Source organism: Eufriesea mexicana, unplaced genomic scaffold, assembly GCF_001483705.2.
Source record: "Eufriesea mexicana isolate 0111107269 unplaced genomic scaffold, ASM148370v2 scaffold1437, whole genome shotgun sequence".
Taxonomy (NCBI): Eukaryota; Metazoa; Arthropoda; class Insecta; order Hymenoptera; family Apidae; genus Eufriesea; species Eufriesea mexicana.
The window spans coordinates 31,705-50,895 of NW_016909543.1; the positions used below are offsets into that span (position 1 = coordinate 31,705).

The following is a 19,191-nucleotide window of genomic DNA, read 5'->3' on the forward strand; positions in this document are numbered from 1 at the left end:
TTAACGATGTTGGCTATTTTAACGAGCAAATTTGTATGACTTTAGGGTCGCTTCACGATTTAGATATGACACTAGAATACATCTTCGATGCGATTTTATGCGCGAATTAGTTCTGTTCTTTATAATTGTAACATTGATTTCGTCCGAACCGAAACGCGTTTTAAATTTGAATTCGCAAATTATATAGAGTGCACTGCAATCTAGTTGCAATTATTCACCCGCATCGGTAATTCAGTTTCCAAGTTACAGATAAAATGTAGATCAGATAGGAAACTTTGTCTACCTTATCGATATAGAAATGAAGCTAAATTTGTTTTACCTGCTGTTGAAAGTGTCGCATGCGATATTACTGACTTAACGTAGAAAAAGACTATAATGATTAAACTAAAATCACAAAAGTGTTTCTAGAACCTTAAAAACATGTGGTATAAAAATGGTTTGCGTAATAAGTTTATTTTATACGTACTTGTCACGAGTCCTTTGAAAATATGACGTCTATTTTATGGCATCCGAAGTTTAGTCGTTCGTGACGAACTAATGAGTAAATCTACCGGTAAAACAGCGTAGGATCGTCTCGAGTTACTTCTTCCCATTCGTCCATCGTTTGTCGGCTCACGTCGTGCACGGATATTCCGAAGAAAAATTTAAACAAAAATGTCACTGGGTATGTGTGAAACTCCAGGCTGTAAAACTATGGCCAGCCTTCAATGCCCGACTTGCCTGAAAATTGGAATACAGGGTTCATATTTTTGTACTCAAGTAAGCAACATCCTATATAATCATAGGTTAACTCGTGAAATAAATGTCCGACATTTAAATATACATTGTATGACATTAATTAATAACAATCTCAATTTTAAGTTAGAGTCGTATTCATTTTATTTGTAGACTAATCACGATGTAGCACTGTTATTAGATTTTATTAGTAAATTTTATACACGTCTGAATATTTATGTAGATCCTAAGAATAATATGTATTTTATGATATAAATTACCAGAAATGTTTTCATTTGTATTTTCCGATACTTCTACCTATTGCTACATTTTAAGTATGTTCACATTTTGTTTCAGGATTGTTTCAAACGAAGCTGGAAGACACATAAAGTCATTCATCAATTAGCGAGTGAGTTTAGCGGGTGATAATTACGTAAAATATACCTATAATAACAAAAAATAAATCTACAAGTATAACTCAAATTATAAATTTCATTAAATATGCCCTCAAATATTTACTTATAAAATACCTTGTAAAAATATTCTTATTAGAGGGAGGAAGTGGAGACAAATCTACCAATGATTATAATCCTTGGCCTTCTTACCATTACACTGGAAAATTATATCCTCATAAGAGGGAACCTCGCAGAAAAGTACCTGAACACATTAAATGCCCAGATTATGCTACACATCCTAATGGTTGGTCTATAAGCGAGCAGTCGGTTTCAGGTTCAGCTCAAGTAAAAGTTCTGGATGATGAAGAAAAGGAAGGCATGCGAGTTGCTTGCAAGGTATAACAGTAGCTAAACATCTTAAAATGTATTTTTTGTTTTTCTCAATTTCTTTACATTTATACTTACAGAAAGCTGTCTTATATAGTACTTTAAATTTCTTTTTTGTTTGAGTATATTTTTATTTTCTTTGAAGAAAAAACATAAATCAGAATTACTCTCGTAGCTTGGACGCGAAGTTTTGGATGAGGCTGCACGTGCCTGTGACGTAGGTGTTACGACAGCTGAGTTAGACAGAATTGTCCATGAAGCTTGCATTGAAAGAGACTGTTATCCATCTCCGTTGAATTATTATCAATTTCCAGCTAGTTGTTGCACTTCTGTTAATGAAGTTATCTGCCATGGTATTCCTGATACTAGACCACTCGAAGATGGAGATATTTGCAATGGTACTTTATATCATACCCTCTTGAGTATAACATAAACATAAATACGAAAATGTTATAATTCTTGTTTCTTTCAGTTGATGTAACTGTATATCATAATGACTTTCATGGTGACTTAAGCGAAACGTTTCTAGTCGGTAATGTAAAACCTGAAGTAAGAAAATTAGTCGAAGTTACGTATGAGTGTTTAATGAAAGCTATAAATATCGTACGACCCGGTGAAAAATATAGAGAAATTGGAAATATAATTCAGAAACATGCCCAAGCCCATGGATATAGTGTAGTACGAAGTTATTGCGGTCATGGAATTCATCGTTCATTCCACACTGCGCCAATTGTACCTCACTATGCCAGTAAATATTTTACTTTTGATCGTTACGTTATATCGATAATTTTGACTTAACTTCTTTTCTTTACTTTTAGAAAACAAAGCTGTGGGTGTTATGAAGCCGGGACACTGTTTCACTATAGAACCAATGATATCTCAAGGTACATGGAGAGACGAAACCTGGCCTGATAATTGGACGGCGGTTACCGCGGATGGCCAATGGTCGGCTCAATTTGAGCATACGTTATTAGTTACCGAAACTGGCTGCGATATTCTTACGAAACGGCTCACAAATGACGGCAAGCCATGGTTTATGGATAAATCATAGTAATATTCCATTGTAAATTATTGTCATTTTATGTAATTTCAAATTTTGTGAATATGTAAGCGCCATATTGCTTGAAATATCTTTGTTTTCATTTATGCGAGATTTCTTTTTTCAAGATTAAGCTTTATAAATTCTATCTATGTATTTCTTATAAGGTATTTGTTACTGTTAGACTGTTTTATTGGATAATTTTGTAAAAATGGAAAGATAATGTAATAATGAATAATACCGAGATAATGAATTTTGGTAGATTTTTGTTTGTAACCAGATGATGGCTTCTGTATCATATGAATAAATTACCTCAATGATATATATATATATATATATACACGTAAATATAAATGTAATTCAAATTGGTGATGCGCAATGATTGAAATAACAAATGAATTTTGTAAATCAATTCTGTCAATCTTTTGTCCATCTTTTTACAATCAAGTACGAGTACATCGACAAACTTACCTAGCAATAAATAATATTAAATAAATTACTGTCCTTTGCATGTCTTTTTCCAATGTATCACCGACGAAAATTTGATAAAAATAATAATTTAACAAATTTTGTCTCAAGAAAGACATTTCGTCGGCGTACCTTGTAAAAATAACATAATATTTCTCGCTTTAGAGAAATTGTACTACTCATTGTCAAGTTACACAGAAATCCCCGTAAGAATAAAGCTAACCGGTAAATAGGATTGTAATAAATAATCGCGTGCAACGATATATACAAAATATTCCATTATAAAAATTTATACTCCAGTCTTGGAATTCAAACGTGATCCAAATTCAACATTTGTCCCGTCATAAGGCGTTCTATCATCAAATGGTGCATTAGATTGCGAACTACCGACATCAGCTTCGTCATTCTCGTACTCGTATTCGACTTCCGCATTTTCTTTCGTCTGGTCGTTCTGTGGTTCGGTATTGCTATAATCATTCTCATCTGGCACCATAATTCTCAATGGTCCTTTGTTACTATAAACATTCTGTCGCTGTCGCTGCTGTTGCTGTTGCCTATCGTACTCTTTTTGCCGTTCCTCGTACTGTTGCAACTGTTGTTCATGTTGTTGATTTTGTCGTTGTTTCTGTCGATTTTGTGCTCGATCCTGATAATATTTCTGATCATTACGTCCACCGTCATTAATTTCTTCGTTCTTATGATTAGGTGGCATAATCTCTTCACCTTGTGCGCTCTCTGGTTGCTGCTGCTGCTGCTGCTGTTGCTGTTGCTGCTGTTGCTGTTGCTGCTGTTGCTTTCGCAACTGCCCTATCAGTTGACTGTTGACATTTCCAGCAGCTGCTAGAGCTGCCAATTTTTCTGCTGCTTCACGATTTGGCAGGGTCGTGTAAAATTGCGTGGATATTCCATCGTTGTTGGCTACTTTATTGAAATACGTCGTCTGACTCTTTTGATTGCCGGTTTCCTCGTATTCGATGTTATTCTCCAATTGCTCGTTCCCATCGGTGATATACGCGAGATCCTCGTTCGGTTGTAAATCAGCACTTTCTTCGTCGTCCATAGGAGTCTCCGGGCCCACGTTGTAATTCGTATTGACCCTGCCAGCGACGTAATCCAGGTTGAACAAGACCTGCTGCTGTTGTTGCTCCTTATTATCTTGCTCGTCGTAATTGAACGATTGCATCTGAGGCTGCGAGAAACCAGTTACGCCAGTAGGCTGGAAGAATTGACCGAGTTGCTGCTGAAGAATGTGTTGTTGAAGTTGTGGCTGTTGACCTGGAATCAAGAGCCATTCGATCCATCTCGTTACATTGACGACGCTGTTCGGTCAATTTGATGTTCCCTATCGATAAACGTTAACGCGTATGCAACTTATCAGAAGACGTTTCTATATCACGTTCTGGGAAAGGCGGAGTACTTTCTCCAAACTGAAATATTTACCTTAATTTGGTCGATTATTGGATAACGATGAGAAAGGAACGAGGAGAAAATTCGGTAGACCTTGAACCGATATTGCAAAAAATATCGATGACATAAAGAAGAACGATACTATAGTGGAGGAATCGCGAGCATGAATCTCACCTGCTTGATACTGCTCCGGCATATTTTGAGGGAAGCTGTTCAAGAGATCGTAGGGCTGAGTGGCCGAGAGTGGAGGGTTGGCGAGTCCCGGATGGCCATGTAGATCAGGTATTTGTTGATTTATGATGAACGGCGTCTGACCAGCGATACCAGGGAAACCAACGTGCAGCGAGCTATGCAGATTTGTTTGCATAGGCAGGTTTGGCTGTCCAAGCTGAATGTTGGTCCCGATCAGACCTATATTCGACGCTGGACGATTGTTCAAGAAGACGTCGTTCGCTTGCAAATCAGGGTTCACCAGTGTCGAGAGCGTCGCAAACTCTGCAGGCAAGAACGTAGGTAAAACGGTCTGATAGTCTTTCTGCCCGATATCGTTGCTTTCCGTCACTTCGTATTGATGTTGCACTGGCGTGGGACTCGTCACGGTCTTCTGTGGCGTCAAGCTCGTACTAATGGTAGCTAGATCAAAGTTCGATAACAGCGAGCCTGCGAACGAAACAAAATACGGAAGAAACATGAAAATCCGCTAAACGTTAGATTCAGACATTAAGAACCTGAACTCGGGGATAATCAACTGACCATGAGGATTAAGTTTGTACGTAGCATCGGTTGTCTGCTGACGCTGAGAGCTATCTTCTGTATTCACTTCGCCATTGAAAGGTTTATCCATGGGGCTCAGATTAGGCGCAGGAATCGTATGAATCGGCCCTTTGTCATCGTCCACGCCGCCCCTGTGGGTCGGTGGTAGAACAGCGGCTTCCGGTCTGTACTCTGGGCTATATTCCGGCATTTTGTTCACGGAATGGAACTCCTTGACGGGTGGTCGTTGCGGCAGAACCGCGTGATTATTCAAAGGAGCTCTTATCGGGATTTGATTTTTCCAGATGGTAGGTGGCGCGTTGAACATCGGTGGTCGACGTATTCTGAGACAAGGAATAAACGGGGAAAGATCAGGGTCGGTGTAAAACCAGTTCCACGATGAGAATTCAGAGATTCACCTGTAATTCAGGGGTTTATAGCCCATTCTCTTTGGCGGGAAATTTCCATTCACGTGCACCGTGTTTCCCATCGAGATTCTATGAGCGATCGGCCATGTCTTCTTGTAAATGAGCTTCGGCGGTTGCGGTGGTGGCAACGGGGGTCTTCTGATCTTGTATCTAGCTTCGACGAGGCAGACACACACGACCAACAGCCAGCAAACCCAATTTGTCGTCTGAAATTTGGTTAATAGAGCGTGTCGGTCGGTCTACGTATTTTTCACGAGAAACAAAAATTGGCAATCGACCAATTGTCGCAATCGTAAACGCACAGTGGGTCCTCTTTTCACGATACGTGTCACTTCTGTACTGTGATTAAAGGATTTTTTACGAGAGAAATTTGTTATTTCATTTCATTTTTACCCGTAGTACATTCAAGCAGGCATAGAAGAATAGCTATAAAAATTTTGTAACGTAGCAAGCAATTATTTCTCAAGTTTAGAATACACGGGGCATTTATAACGATCGGAAATGCGGACACGCCAAAACCGGAAATCCAGAACTGTCTTACGGTATTCACATATCAACACGTGCACTTAGTTTCGTTCTTCGCGGCTATGGTACGTGTAAAGTAAATGCGTGCGATGTAACATAAGTCAGTGACTCTCAAACCTTCTTTGGATAAAATGTACCTAAAATTTCTCTCATTTCCTCGTTAAAATAATCGATCAAAAAATGTCTTAAAATCACGCAAGCCGGTGTTTGAATATCAACTTAAACTATAGATTAATTTACACTCGAAATAAGAATTAAAAGGCTATCAGTGTCATAATTAAGATGCAACAAGTTAAATTTCAATTCTTCTCAACTGTCGAAACAAAATGAAGTTCAATTAGAGAAGCAGCGAAGCAATCTGAAGAAGTTCACTCGATTATTAGAGGAAAAGGGAAGCCAATTATCCAGTTACGATATTACGAGGCAATAAAGCTGATCGTAAAACATTCGAAACGAAGCGTTTCCGTATTCAGCACCATTCGTAACCTGTTATGTCGGCCGATGATTTGAACGGCCGTAACAATGACCGTGACAATGGCGCCTATTGCGGGCATTAACCGATCGTGTCGTCGTTTGAGAAACGCTGGCACAGGCAATGAAACCGAAGAGAGAAGTGCCGCGAGTTGTTAGCTGGCAAAGTGGGACGGTGTGCCACATCGGCGTTGGAAAAGCGAGGGTAGTACAAAGCAAGAAGATGAGCGAGGTCGAAAAGAAAATAGTCGAGCGTGGAAATGATGGTCCGGCAGAAATAGATTAGAGGAATGGTGACCGTGGATAAAACTTGTTGCGTCGCCATGCTTACACTTTGTTTTCGTCCGATTTGCGTTTCTCGAGGCCACAATTTCATCTCTCGAACGCACACGCACAGGCAGACACACACTGTGCATCGATGATGGGAAAAGATTGGACGTGAAACGGACGCTGACCACGGGTTTTTCAGTTTTTATTCGTAATGCTCGTCGTTTTGATTTATTACGTTGCTTGGTAAATGAGATCGGGCAAAGTAATTTAATACTTTGAAGAATGATTGAAAACTTTGCGTGTGATTGATGGCACTTGCACGAGGGAATCGTGCCAAGTCGAGAATTTATATTTTAAACGTATTAACGATGTTAGTATTTTTCGAGTAGGCCGGTTTCTTCGTATTATTTTTCTAATTAAAATTCATGACAAATTTACAGTTAGCGAATGATCTTATTTCTCGGGTTCCCCTTTAGAAGAGTAGCGTGCGCGTGTATGGATTTAATTTAGTAAAATATTAGTGTCGGTGTTCGTTCTTTTCGTAATTTTTTATTTCTCATGCCTCTCTTTTAAACGGGAAAAGGCGTTTCATCGATGAGAAAATGAACTCGCAAATGTGTAGCTATTTCCTGTAATGATAATAATCAGACATAGACCGACTATTCTTTTTTTGTCATATAACAGAACTAGTTCCTACACTGGGTAGACAGACCTATTAACTTGATTTTTCTACTATACATCTGTATATTTATCCGCCATAGTACAATGTGAAGGATACCGTAAAACGCTAATGCTCGTGAAATTAGCAAAAATTGTATACTAATGGGTGCAGTTCCAGCTAATTTAACAACCATGTAAAATGAGATTGCTAAAATTGTACGTGAAAAGTTTCCGTGGAAGATTCAATGACACCCTGCCTTATGAACCTATGAAAGATTCCAAACGATGGTAAATCGTTTGAATCTTCCCTTAAATTCGAAGGGAACCTTTCAATGACAGTTTTCACGAAAGAAATCGATAGGAAATCGTAATGTACATGCAATAATCGCGCAAATACCGACAGAACAATCTTCAATGATTTCGAATTACGATGAATATACTTCCAAACAATTTCCAAATGTTGAATTATACAAAGTGCACCAACTGCGTTTAATTTCAACCGAAGAAATCTGTCCCATCTTCGACGAGATCATCAAACGGTCTGAAGCCGTTTCACAAAGTGTTATTGGCTAAAGATTATTATGAAGATTATTGAAGGTTTGTTCGAAAACGAAGTACTTGTCGAAAGGCCGATAGATAATCGCCATTCTGTAAACTCCAAGTGCTCTTACCTTCATCGTTTTACCTCCCAGAGAGTGTGTTTTCCGCTTTGAACGAACGACAATTTTCAGACTTATCACCGGCGTAACTTGAGGTTTTCACTGGAAGGTAGAAACGGGAAATAAGACGACGAAATGTACCGGAAGTTACAATCACAAATAATCGAACACGAGTTAACGCGCGCGATGATTGGACGTTGAGGAAGCACTGCGTGTTCTGCACGCAATTAGGTCATTGTCCTTCATTTATACTCACAACCGGCGAACGTATCACCGAAGGCCGAAACGCTGCCTCCTACCTTACCCTGACGGATAACAGCTGCTTCGAAATACGGAACGTAACTGGGAAAAGTCGTGTGTTCCACGAAATTCACAAGGAATTCCCAATTCTGCGGCTGTACCTTCTGCACGGTGCAACAGAATCCGCTGTCCATCGCGTTCAAACGTAGCACGTGAGTAAATTTTTCTTCTTCCTGTTGGTATGGGAAAATTTTTACCATTCGTTCGTAAAATCTGTCGAAAATTTGTCAAAATTCCCATACGATTTAACGCGCTCTTCGTTTTACTTATTTTCCCAAAATTTGTGGTGTCTTCCAAATTTTCATAAACGAAGAGGTTCCTTCTTTCTCGAGCCTTCAAATTTTTTATATAAGATACCTGTACCTCTTTTTCTTCTTTATCGTGGTTGCCTTTCTCCGATGTTTCTTCCGAGCCAAAGTCATGTGCAGTGAACGGCTGCCAGATAAACGGTACTTCGACGAAGCGGTCTCTAGAAAGAGGAAGAAGGAGATAGTCAACACAAAATCTTCGTTTCGACTCGATTTCATACCAGTCGGCTTTAATGGGAATCAATTTATAATAAACCTGAATTTCATTTGGATCTGATCCTCTCCGGGCATTCGTCTTGAGAGAATTCGCCTCGAGAGTGTCGTAAGTTCGTTATAGACGGGGAGACTAGCCGTTTCGACGGATGGTATTTTTGTAAATCTGCTGGGATCAGTGGACGAGGAATTCGACGACAGGAAAGTCGAATTGCGATTGTATCAAGGGCCCTCAGCGAGTCGACAGATGGACAGAACGATCGAAGACCGGTCAAACGCCGTTTCTCTCCATATCCTGCTACTGGGTTCCCTCGTGAGGATACACCTGTGTGCGTGGATACGCACGGACCAACGTGTGTGATCCAGTGACCCAGTATATTCGTCGGTGCTACGTGAGTTTATGACTAAAATTATGTGACCGTGCCATTCAATCTTTCGCAACCGAATGGAAATTTTCTCATCACGCTTCTGACCTCTCTGCGTATCTCTGACAATAACGAATTCTATCCTCGAACCAATCACATAAATCCGTGAGTTTTTATACTCTTTCCTTTTAACACCACGATCCCATTTCGTTCGTCCCTTCATCTCGATTCGTAAAGTCGTAGCTTGGTTTACAGAGCAACAGATATACTTTGACGTTGAAAATTAATCTATAGTCGAGTAAAGTGAACATTCGAAAATATGAATATACCGTCAAATGTGTGTCTGACCGATAAATTCTTTTGCCACCTTTCAGGTGTATATTTGGAAGCACCGAGTGATATTTAGGATCAAAGGTTCATTGTCCTCTATGAAAGGCTCGATGAAAGGAGATCGAGGCTGGATGTTGCTCCAGTCGCTTTATTTCGTGAACATCGTTCATTGCTCGTCATATTCGATGCAATCGTTTGCGTTGGTCGAAATGGGAATAGAATAATTTCTCTTCGATTTCGATATCGGTACGTATCGATTAATTATTTAAATATTAATTACGAACCGTGATCGAAACTGAACACGTAAAATCTGTATTAAGGTAAATATACATTTGTTACGGTAGCAGTAATAGGTCACGATAACGATAAACAGAAAGATTTATTCAAACTTGGAAACAAACAATATCAGATTCATTAATCGTTTCACTCGCAAGACATCACGCACGCTCGGATAGACTGATTAAAACAAATAAGATCGAGTTAGAAATATTACAAATATTACCATCTATGATAACAGATTGCAATTAGAGAAAAGGGAGAGAAGAATAAAGTAGTTACTCGATTTGTTATGGCCTCCTTCGTTGCATAAAAATCGGCATCGACGTTTCTCGAGCTTCATTTACATTCATACGCGTAACGAATCTTTATACACTTTCATGCACGACATTCACCTTCTCCTTAATAATAATCGATCATTTTTCGTTTCAATTGCTGACAAAATTGAACGAAATGTCAATATGGTATCAACAGATCGCGCGATCATACTGAAACAGAAAAGAAGAAAAATGTACAACTCGTTACTAATTCAACACGTATCACAAAATCAACTACAATAAGTATCCTCCATGTCAACTTGACTCGTGCCCATAACTGTTTGACACTCGTCGCTTTTTAATTTGCATGCTGAACTGCTTTCTTTTCCAGGATAATTCCAAAGAGATTCGTCCATAAATGGCTTCCATTGAATACATCTATGAAATTTCTTGGCTTTGTAACAAAGCGAAAGCTGAAACATGGACGAATACGTTCACACATATGCATAAGTATACGTTTATAGGTAAATTGTCCTTAGTTTACATTTTCATCGCATACACAGACTGGTCTTTGTCAAAAATTTCACGAATTTCGCATAACAATACAACACATCCACTAAATTCTCTTGCAGTCACTACAGTTTTGCATCTCAAACGAAAAACGTGTGCTCCATTTAGTATCTGGATTGTCGTTGGAATCTACTTACAAATGGATGGTACGCGTACGTATAGATCACTGTAACAGAAAATATTTATAGAAGATAAATAACGAGCTTTATGGATACCAGTTTGAGAAGCTTTGATCCAAGATATTGGCAGATGAAATAAATTTGCATGAAAAAGCAAAAATAAGTAGACGTAAGCTTACATAATGAACAAGTCAGATGATATGTGGCATAATATAAGCGATGCAAGATGCGTGCAGATCAATATCAAGTACCTGGGGTACCATGCACATGACAATGATCAAATCTTTGCCGCATATATGCCTATAAACATACTGAGCCATGAATAACAGGAAATTTCAATAATCGTGACAATCGTAAGAACCAAGACTATCAAGATCTAAAATCGCGACATTCAACTCTACTCAACCTGGATCACAGGTCAATAAGTTGAACGACATAGAAAGCATAGGACCTATCATGAATAACCACAGACGTACGGCATCTACTGTATACCATTACAAAGTTGAAGAATCCGCATATTTTGTTCGACCGCATGTACTATTAACATCGATACCTTCGTGTGTCACGCGACCAAGAAAACAAATATTCACGTCTAATCGTGATTCCAGTTACCTGTAGCCAGTCTTTCGATCTACCCTCGACGCAGTCTCATACGTTGCGCGACCTCGTTGACGGATCTTCTTCTCGGTACGCTACTTCTTCTTCGGTACAAACCGTGCAGATTGAAATTAGTGAATGGCTGAAGTAATGCCTGATTCTGCCAATATGGTCTCGAGTATGGATTCAACAATGGTATTTTTAGTGGTTCTTCCAACATGGGATAAGAGTTTGCGAGCAAGGGAACATTATGAATGTTCTCCTGCGATTGGAACTTGGGCAACTCGAGGTCACCTCCGACTTTTATTCCGGATATTTTAATCGACTCTATCTTGGGGTCTGTGTCGATCGAAAAACTCGAGTATACGGACAGATCGTTGCTAGATGTATCTTCGTTTGGAAAATCCAATGTTTCTTTAATAGGAGAAGCGTATTGATGGTGTATCGGTGGATACTCGATACTCTGTTGAATGGACAGCGGACTGTGATGATTCGGTGACTGATCAAACGTAAGAGGACGGTAGACCGGATAGTTGTGATTCTTAATGATGTCGTTAAGCGAATGATGCTGAACAGGTTGGCAGTGGGCGATTGTACTTCACGTTTTGATCATCTTGATTAACATTTTGATAGACGTTTATGTGCCCTACCACGGTGGTTTCCACATCTTTGCTGGGTAGTTCCGGTGGCGGGCCGTAGTAATTGTCTCCCGGTTTCGTTACAGCAGGTTTCTGGGTGTCCGAATTCACGCTATGGTGATCGTTACTGTTCGGTTTCGTCGCTTTCACGATCAGAAGGCCCGCCTGGTCACCGACTATAAACGTAACGTCTGTCAGTCGCGTCTCAATATTAATCCTTCGTTTCATAAAATGATTTTAATCGCTAATTTTAAGTGTTAATGAGTGTTCCTTTCGCACGAATTAATAAACATTCGTTTTCGCTCTTGCAAACATTCTTTCTTTACGCGAACCCAGTTCATGAAACGAAAAATTAATTCGCTTAATATCTTAAGATCGTACCCATTGTATTTACAGTTTGAGTATATTAGTATGAATACCTTCCAATCCACGAACTTCTCTTCTTTGCTATTAGTTCTTGATCCATCGACGTATTAAACATTCAGAGTAATCAGCCAATGCCTATATACATGCCAGTTAATACAAATTCGTTAATACGAACTAACAAACCCATTTTACAAAGACCCTCGAACGAATCCTCGGAGAAAGCACATTGCGTAAGAACCTTGATCCATCGAAAGGATCAGGCGCGAGCGAAAGTGGACTATCTTTGGATTTTGAAGATCAGCGGAGAGAAAAAGACGAGGGTGAGGATCATTCTCACGGAAGAGAATAATTGGTGAAGCCTCGGAGAAAGAGCGTATTCATCGGAACGTGAAATTTAACGAAGAAGCGACAGCATCGCAAACGAGGGAAAATTCACACAGACGGGACGAAGTTCAAACTACCGAATATAATGATCGCTGCAGACTTCAAGGTGCCATTCCTGGGAATTCTTCCGCAACCCGTCTCTCTCAACCGCTTTGCTCGTTTCCATATAGACGGAGGAAAGTTCCGGAGATTAGGATCTCGTTTGAAAGCGAAAATCGCTAGTACTTTCTTTATTTCAAAACGCGGAGCAGTCGCCATCGTGATTCTACTCTCACCGAGTTACTTTTTCATAAAGAAAAGACATGTACGCATGTCTGGCGTCTCACGCGTTCTAAACAAAGATACGAGTATGTTTAATTCGCATGCATCCCGTGTTAACGAGTTAATGGTCACGGTGGGATTCCCTTTCTATGAATCGTGCCACTAAAGAAGCCACTACAAAAGCAAAAGGTATTAGTATCGGTGCACAGGTGTTAATAATGTGTTTTAACGATGGTTGTTTACGTTGAAGAGCCTTACCATCCGAGGACGACTCGTAATTCGAGTTTCCCTGATACTCCTCGTGGGGCTCGCCGTATTCCTCGATATTGGGCGGTGGTCCGTCGTAACTTTCTTCGTGACCTGTTTCGTTTCGTTGCCATTTTAATTTCCATTTATCTTCGAGGTAATCGAAATTAGAATTTAAACGAATTCCCGATATTAAACCGGTTCGTAGATTTTTTTCCTTTATTCCGCGAAGTAATCTGTTATCGTTTTATATTTTTCTCTCAAGATAAGATTTTTCTACGTTGTTTTGGAATATAATTAACGTTCGTTATTTTGCTCTTTTAGATGTATTTTGAAAATTAAATCGAAGAATGGACTTACCACCCTCCGGAGGATAATCGTACAAGTGACCAGGATGAGATGGTGCCGGATAAGGGTGCACAGCACTCTTAGCGATATTGCGACCCAATGTCGTGATTGCATCCCCGGTTTTAGTAATAATTTTGCCTTTCGTCGCAACAAGGTAACCGCTTCCTTTCAGTAGCTGACCTTTCAAAGCAATCACGCCGCCACTTATGGCTTTCACGGCTTGCATTAACGTGCTAATGATCGCCTTTTTGAAGTCCCATACGTCGAACGCCTTATCACTGTACTATCATAAAAAAACTTCATTAACAAAGGCACGTGTACGCAAATTAATCGAGATGGGATTTAATCTTTACTTTATTCAGCATTATATTATTGCACGATACAGCTGGGATTAATATAAGAAAGCTTCTATACTAACGCAACAGCTACTTGTACTACGCTAACGTGAACCTCTATCTTTGCCACCCCTTTACACACAGCTGGCATTCGAATTAATCTCAATAGCATTTCAATTAATCTGTAGAAAAAAAGATGTCCTTGGAATACTTTGTGTTACAATTCGATAACTTTCTTCGTCGTTGCCTTTTGCGCCAATTAAAGCTCGAATTATGACAGGTTCTAATAATCGGTGATGACATATCACGGTCGACCTGTTTCACTCGATCGATTACCTCGGCATCGTAATTTCACGATGGAAGTTACAAATTTCTATATGCTGCTTATATGCTATATCGGCGAATCGGTATTATCGAATTGATTCGCTTGGTTTGAACCAAGTCTCTAACCTTTCCTTTGGAAGACTAAGTTTCGCGGCTCTCGACGCGTACTCTAAGAAAGAGTACGTTTTGGCGAAAAGAAATAGCGAAATGGTTTCCCGAGAATAGACGACAACCTGCCATCGACGTTTCACATTTCCATCGTGAAATTCTTGTTGGAAATATCGTACGATTCGATTAGGGTAGTGCGAAGGCTAGAACCAGCTAAGATTTCCCTCCTTGATTGCAACCTCGATGTCCCACATAATCGTTTTCTTTAGTGCAATTAATGTATCGATATAGTCGTTTGTAGTAGGTTTCTACGCTGATTATTATATTCTAACTCGTGTTCGCTAAAAATAGGTGCGGTTTTGATTGTAGCTGACGGGTTCGTTCGAAAGACTGGACAAACTTGACGTCTGGATCTCTACGATTTCAAAAAAGAACTAACCCATTCTATCTCTCGTGTTCTTTTTCTTTCTTAATAAAACTAATTCGTTATCACGTTAAAATGCAAATGAACTTTCTACACAGATGGAATCACTTTCACCCGTTGCGAATTACGTAAAATTTAGTATAAAACGAAGGTTTTAATCTCGTTTCCAAATACCAGCATTCCTGTTTCAGCTAGCATATAAACTCGCATATGAACTTCCGCCAGCAAATAATACGCTTGAAATGTTTTATAAAAGAGCGCGAAATTCGCCCGTTATGCCGAGAGATACCAATTACCGTCCGATATTCTCTAGAAAAAATTTCCTAGATCGCAACGTCTTGATCGAACCCGACTCTCACGTACTTGCAACGGCAAACGCAAATGGCTACATAGTTACCGAATAAACGTGTCCATATTCCGGCTTTGGCTTATCGGAGGTACTCGAAGACGAGCTCGACTGGACACTCGACTGGGAACTCGACGCCGAGATCGACGAGGAGCCTTTCGATGCGCTGCCCGATGCACTGACGAGGCCACCGATTATACCCTTGGCTATGCCACCGATCAAACTGCCCGATCCCTTCAAAATCGACGCAGAATCGGATCCAGACGGCTGATGTTCTCCGTAATGCTCTCCGTACGGTTCAGGTGGATAACCCTCGTATTCTTGCGACGGATACCCGCTAGGTGGCGACTCGTACCCATCTTGATTGTATATCTCGCGTTTCGATCCTGATCTCTTTATTCTGTCCTTCATCAACGCCGCGTATTTCTGATTCGCTAGCATCTCGATCATCGCGCGATTCCCGCCGACCTGGTTCACGATATCCATCTGCAGATTCTCCGGAAGAAGGTGATAGATCTCGTAGACCTGTTGATCACTGAGTTTCATAATTTCTGAGTCCTTCGCCGCATTCTCGAGCAATTGCAACTGCTCATCGGATGTTCCTTGAATCGACGCAATTCGTCGGTAGGGCGCTAGTCTCTCGAGTTGCGCCGATGCACGTGCGCGTAACGCTTGATCGTTCGTTTCCGTAGTCTTCGATAGAACGACAATCGAACAGCAGGAAAGCGTGAGCAGTGGCAGTAGCTGAAACGAATTGACACGTAGTTCACGTTGTTGTCTTTATGACATAAATTTCAATGTTAGAGGATACTTGGAACGCATGGAAGGTTGGGTAGGTTGTAATGTCTGTTTATAGTTATTGATGTAATCTCGTGGAATTAAGGTTAAGGTTATATTTTAGATGTTTCGTCTAGAATCGATTTTCGATAAGAAAATGGCGTCATGTGTGAGTAAATTTACTAATCAGTGAAGCATGGGGTACAGGAACGTGAATGCAGCAAGTGGAGCGATTCTTTGCGAAAGTCATATAAGGACGCGCGGCATAGGGTTCTGCTTTAGAAGACGTATATGTGTGTGCGACTGCCACGACGAATAACGATCCTGACAGAATTGCCGGTTTTACAAGCCGTATCGAGAGAAAAAGAAACAAAGTAATCGACGAGTGTTGCTAAAAAAAGATGAAACACATCGTAGTTTGAAAGTCGATCTACTGTCTCTGTGAATAAAAATTCGACGCCGGGCTTAACGTTTTTCGAATTTTTATCGTTCTTCGTTTGAAGTTTGACGGTAATTGTTTTTTATGCTATGATTTCTGAATTTATCTTCCGAATTTATCTTCTGGGACATTCCTTTATATCTTAGGTAAAAGAATGAGATTATTAAAATAAAACGCGAATGTAAAAATGATAATTATTTGAAAAGTGTGTGATTTACGAATTACGAGGTAACTTTCTACGATAACGAATCGCAAATGAAATAAACTCCGCATTCGTTGCGGGGATTAAATAGAAATCTGGAATGATCTACATTTTCACGCGAGCACATCCTTTAACTGCAAACCAGAATAAAAAAATGTTCCAAGTAGACTGCAATGTTCCTTTAGATTAAGCCATCGAAATTTATGTATGCATCTATATGATCGCTTTATTCGCGTAATTAACGTATCACGGATTTCACCATATACGATGGAAATGTTAATTCAAAAACTGTTATCGCGAAGAATTTTATACTGAACACGCGTTAAAAATTCATAGCTAGTACTTGTACGACTGCAATGTTTCGTTCGAAAACGAGGAATATGTAGAACCTCGAGATTTAATCTCTTCCATGTTTAGGGTTAACCGCACAAAGGGAATGTAGATTTTCTCGGCCGGACGAAAGTGATCAAAGCGTCCTTGCTCTTGTGCTTGGTGGTGTCAACGTTCGACCCAGTTACCATAAGCTCCTCCTCGGTTCGTACAAACGCGTCGCGTTCACCGCGATTTCTAAAAAACGTCTAGGGACCGGTATATCCTAGAAACGTCAGCTCGATGCCGGATCCTTTCGAAAGAAAGCACCCGTCCAGTCGAGAGTTCAGCGTAACACGAAAATCAACTTCTAGTTATCGATCGAAATTGATATCACGTCATGGTTGTTCAGCGTCTATTCAATCGACTTTCTTCGTACTCCGACCCGATAAATGGACCACTCGATTTGTGTTTCATTTCATCTCATAATCGGCGGCAACTTTCACAGCATTTTTCTTATCTTTACTGGGAAACTTGCGAGAGTGTAATTATTTTATACTTGTTTCTTACACGTCGGACAACGTTTTGTTTATCGGTGTATAGAAATGTATGGAAACGTTTATAATGCAGGACTTTAAGGATGTGTGGTATTGGAAAGCAGCATATTTGAAGAGAAGATAGAATAAACAAAAATTTGAAAGTTTTACTGTAGAGAAAATGCTTGATTAAAGAAGTCAATTTAACTACCGAATAAACAAATGAACATAACACAGACTTCGTGAGGAGTAAACGACCACTGGTTAATGGTGATACTCGTCTCGTTTTTCTTGCACTTTTACCTTCTAAGCAACGTGGAATTCGAAGGGTAGACAATGCGCGATTTTCTCTATCATCGCGAGTAAATCTCGAGAAAATAAGCACCCACCAGAGTATTCAATGGAAGAATGTGTTTTACTTTCACGTGGGTGTCAACCGCGACACGTTTACTCTCTATCGTGCCACAGGAAGCGATCTGCAATAGGATCGACTTATAGATGGTTCCTTATTGAATCTCGTGCTGGATCGTCATTGACCTTGATAAGAAGAAGAACCTCGAACCGTGATTTATGTATAGGTGGACCTCAAAATCGATGATTCAAACGTGAGAAATGAGATTTCGATAGGAAGAACGTCACTTCACAGATAAACCGTAGGGAATTCTCTACGATGTTGATCTTGAAACGCATACCTTCATGGTTGACTTTCACGGTAGATCGGTAAAAGGATCACGGCACTCTCACTAAACTCACTGGCCATCGCCATCGAGTATTTCCTCTCTTTATACCGACTCCCACCTTTTTAGCTTTACGAGAGAGCGTTGTCCACTCGTGGATGTTTTTTTTCGCCAAAATTCGGAAGTGATCTTTACTTTTTCGTTCTTCGATTGGAAAAGAAAGGAGAAATAAGAAAAGATCTAGGAGATCGTCGACCTGTGTCTGGTGAAATTGGTTTATATTGGAATTTTTACTTCCTGGATGTAAATTAAATTCTCTTAATGTCACACTGTAGAGAATGTTCTATCTTCTAAAATCTGTATAAACGTTATATATTACAATAGTACTACATTAAGCGATATCTATTTAAATTCATTTTTAAAAATGTTACAATAATTAAAAGAACATTTATATAATTATCATATAAAATTACAATAATTAAAGTAATAATTGAATTAAAAATTGTAACATTCAGAAAATTAAAAAATATTGCAATAACCTTATTCAAAATCATTCTTCGTCACTGCTCCTGATTTTCATTTATTTCAACCACGATTTTGACGAGCATTTTGGAAAATTGCCAATCGTGTCGTTGACTTACTTTCTTTGGTTGCACCCAGACACGGGAAACGCGACCAAAATTCATAGCAGTTCATGCACGCTGTATTATACTAAAATATGCTTCCTGAAGCGCGACACGATAAAGAAGGAGGGTAAGAAGCATAAGCGTGTTCTTTCTCTTGCTTAAGTTCCTCAGTCGAAGCAGGCTAATGAAAGCGATTTCAGTGAAATGCAAGCATATCCCTTGGAATAATGAATAGCCAGTTTTGCTCGATTTTCATCGGGCCAACTCGATGGTTTTCATATTTTCCCCATTCTCGTTCCACTCTACATGAACAGCACAATTGACCGTCTGCGCA

General features: G+C 39.7%; 3 protein-coding genes across 3 annotated transcripts; 1 reads left to right on the top strand and 2 right to left on the bottom strand.

Moving 5' to 3' along the window:
* The first annotated feature begins 528 nt into the window (after positions 1–528).
* On the top strand, positions 529–2,606 carry LOC108548186 (methionine aminopeptidase 1). The gene is made up of 6 exons (XM_017901007.1): positions 529–759; positions 1,072–1,123; positions 1,267–1,505; positions 1,672–1,894; positions 1,969–2,244; positions 2,315–2,606. Exons 1-6 carry the CDS (start codon positions 655–657, stop codon positions 2,545–2,547), a joined length of 1,128 nt encoding a protein of 375 aa, XP_017756496.1. The 5' UTR covers positions 529–654; the 3' UTR covers positions 2,548–2,606.
* A 686-nt stretch (positions 2,607–3,292) lies between these two features.
* Positions 3,293–8,194, bottom strand: LOC108548182 (putative uncharacterized protein DDB_G0271606). The gene is made up of 5 exons (XM_017901002.1): positions 8,189–8,194; positions 5,583–5,797; positions 5,164–5,507; positions 4,585–5,070; positions 3,293–4,278 (listed from the first exon to the last, which is right to left on the bottom strand). Exons 1-5 carry the CDS (start codon positions 8,192–8,194, stop codon positions 3,293–3,295), a joined length of 2,037 nt encoding a protein of 678 aa, XP_017756491.1.
* A 3,351-nt stretch (positions 8,195–11,545) lies between these two features.
* On the bottom strand, positions 11,546–18,252 carry LOC108548183 (uncharacterized). The gene is made up of 6 exons (XM_017901003.1): positions 18,247–18,252; positions 15,343–16,035; positions 13,770–14,037; positions 13,419–13,520; positions 12,072–12,325; positions 11,546–12,010 (listed from the first exon to the last, which is right to left on the bottom strand). The coding sequence occupies exons 1-6, from the start codon at positions 18,250–18,252 to the stop codon at positions 11,546–11,548; spliced, it is 1,788 nt and encodes a 595-aa protein (XP_017756492.1).
* Positions 18,253–19,191: the final 939 nt, after the last annotated feature.

Excerpts from the sequence above, each read along its gene's own strand:
- LOC108548186 (XM_017901007.1), top strand. The coding sequence starts at position 655 with ATGTCACTGGGTATGTGTGAAACTCCAGGCTGTAAAACTATGGCCAGC. Across the intron at positions 1,124-1,266 it reads AGTCATTCATCAATTAGCGA|AGGGAGGAAGTGGAGACAAA; the intron begins GTGAGTTTAGCG and ends TATTCTTATTAG. Across the intron at positions 1,895-1,968 it reads AGATGGAGATATTTGCAATG|TTGATGTAACTGTATATCAT; the intron begins GTACTTTATATC and ends TGTTTCTTTCAG.
- LOC108548182 (XM_017901002.1), bottom strand. Across the intron at positions 5,508-5,582 it reads TATAAACCCCTGAATTACAG|AATACGTCGACCACCGATGT; the intron begins GTGAATCTCTGA and ends TCCTTGTCTCAG. Across the intron at positions 5,071-5,163 it reads GTACAAACTTAATCCTCATG|GCTCGCTGTTATCGAACTTT; the intron begins GTCAGTTGATTA and ends TTTCGTTCGCAG.
- LOC108548183 (XM_017901003.1), bottom strand. Across the intron at positions 12,326-13,418 it reads TTACGAGTCGTCCTCGGATG|TCGGTGACCAGGCGGGCCTT; the intron begins GTAAGGCTCTTC and ends TTACGTTTATAG. Across the intron at positions 12,011-12,071 it reads CAACCTGTTCAGCATCATTC|TCACCGAATCATCACAGTCC; the intron begins GCTTAACGACAT and ends ACGTTTGATCAG.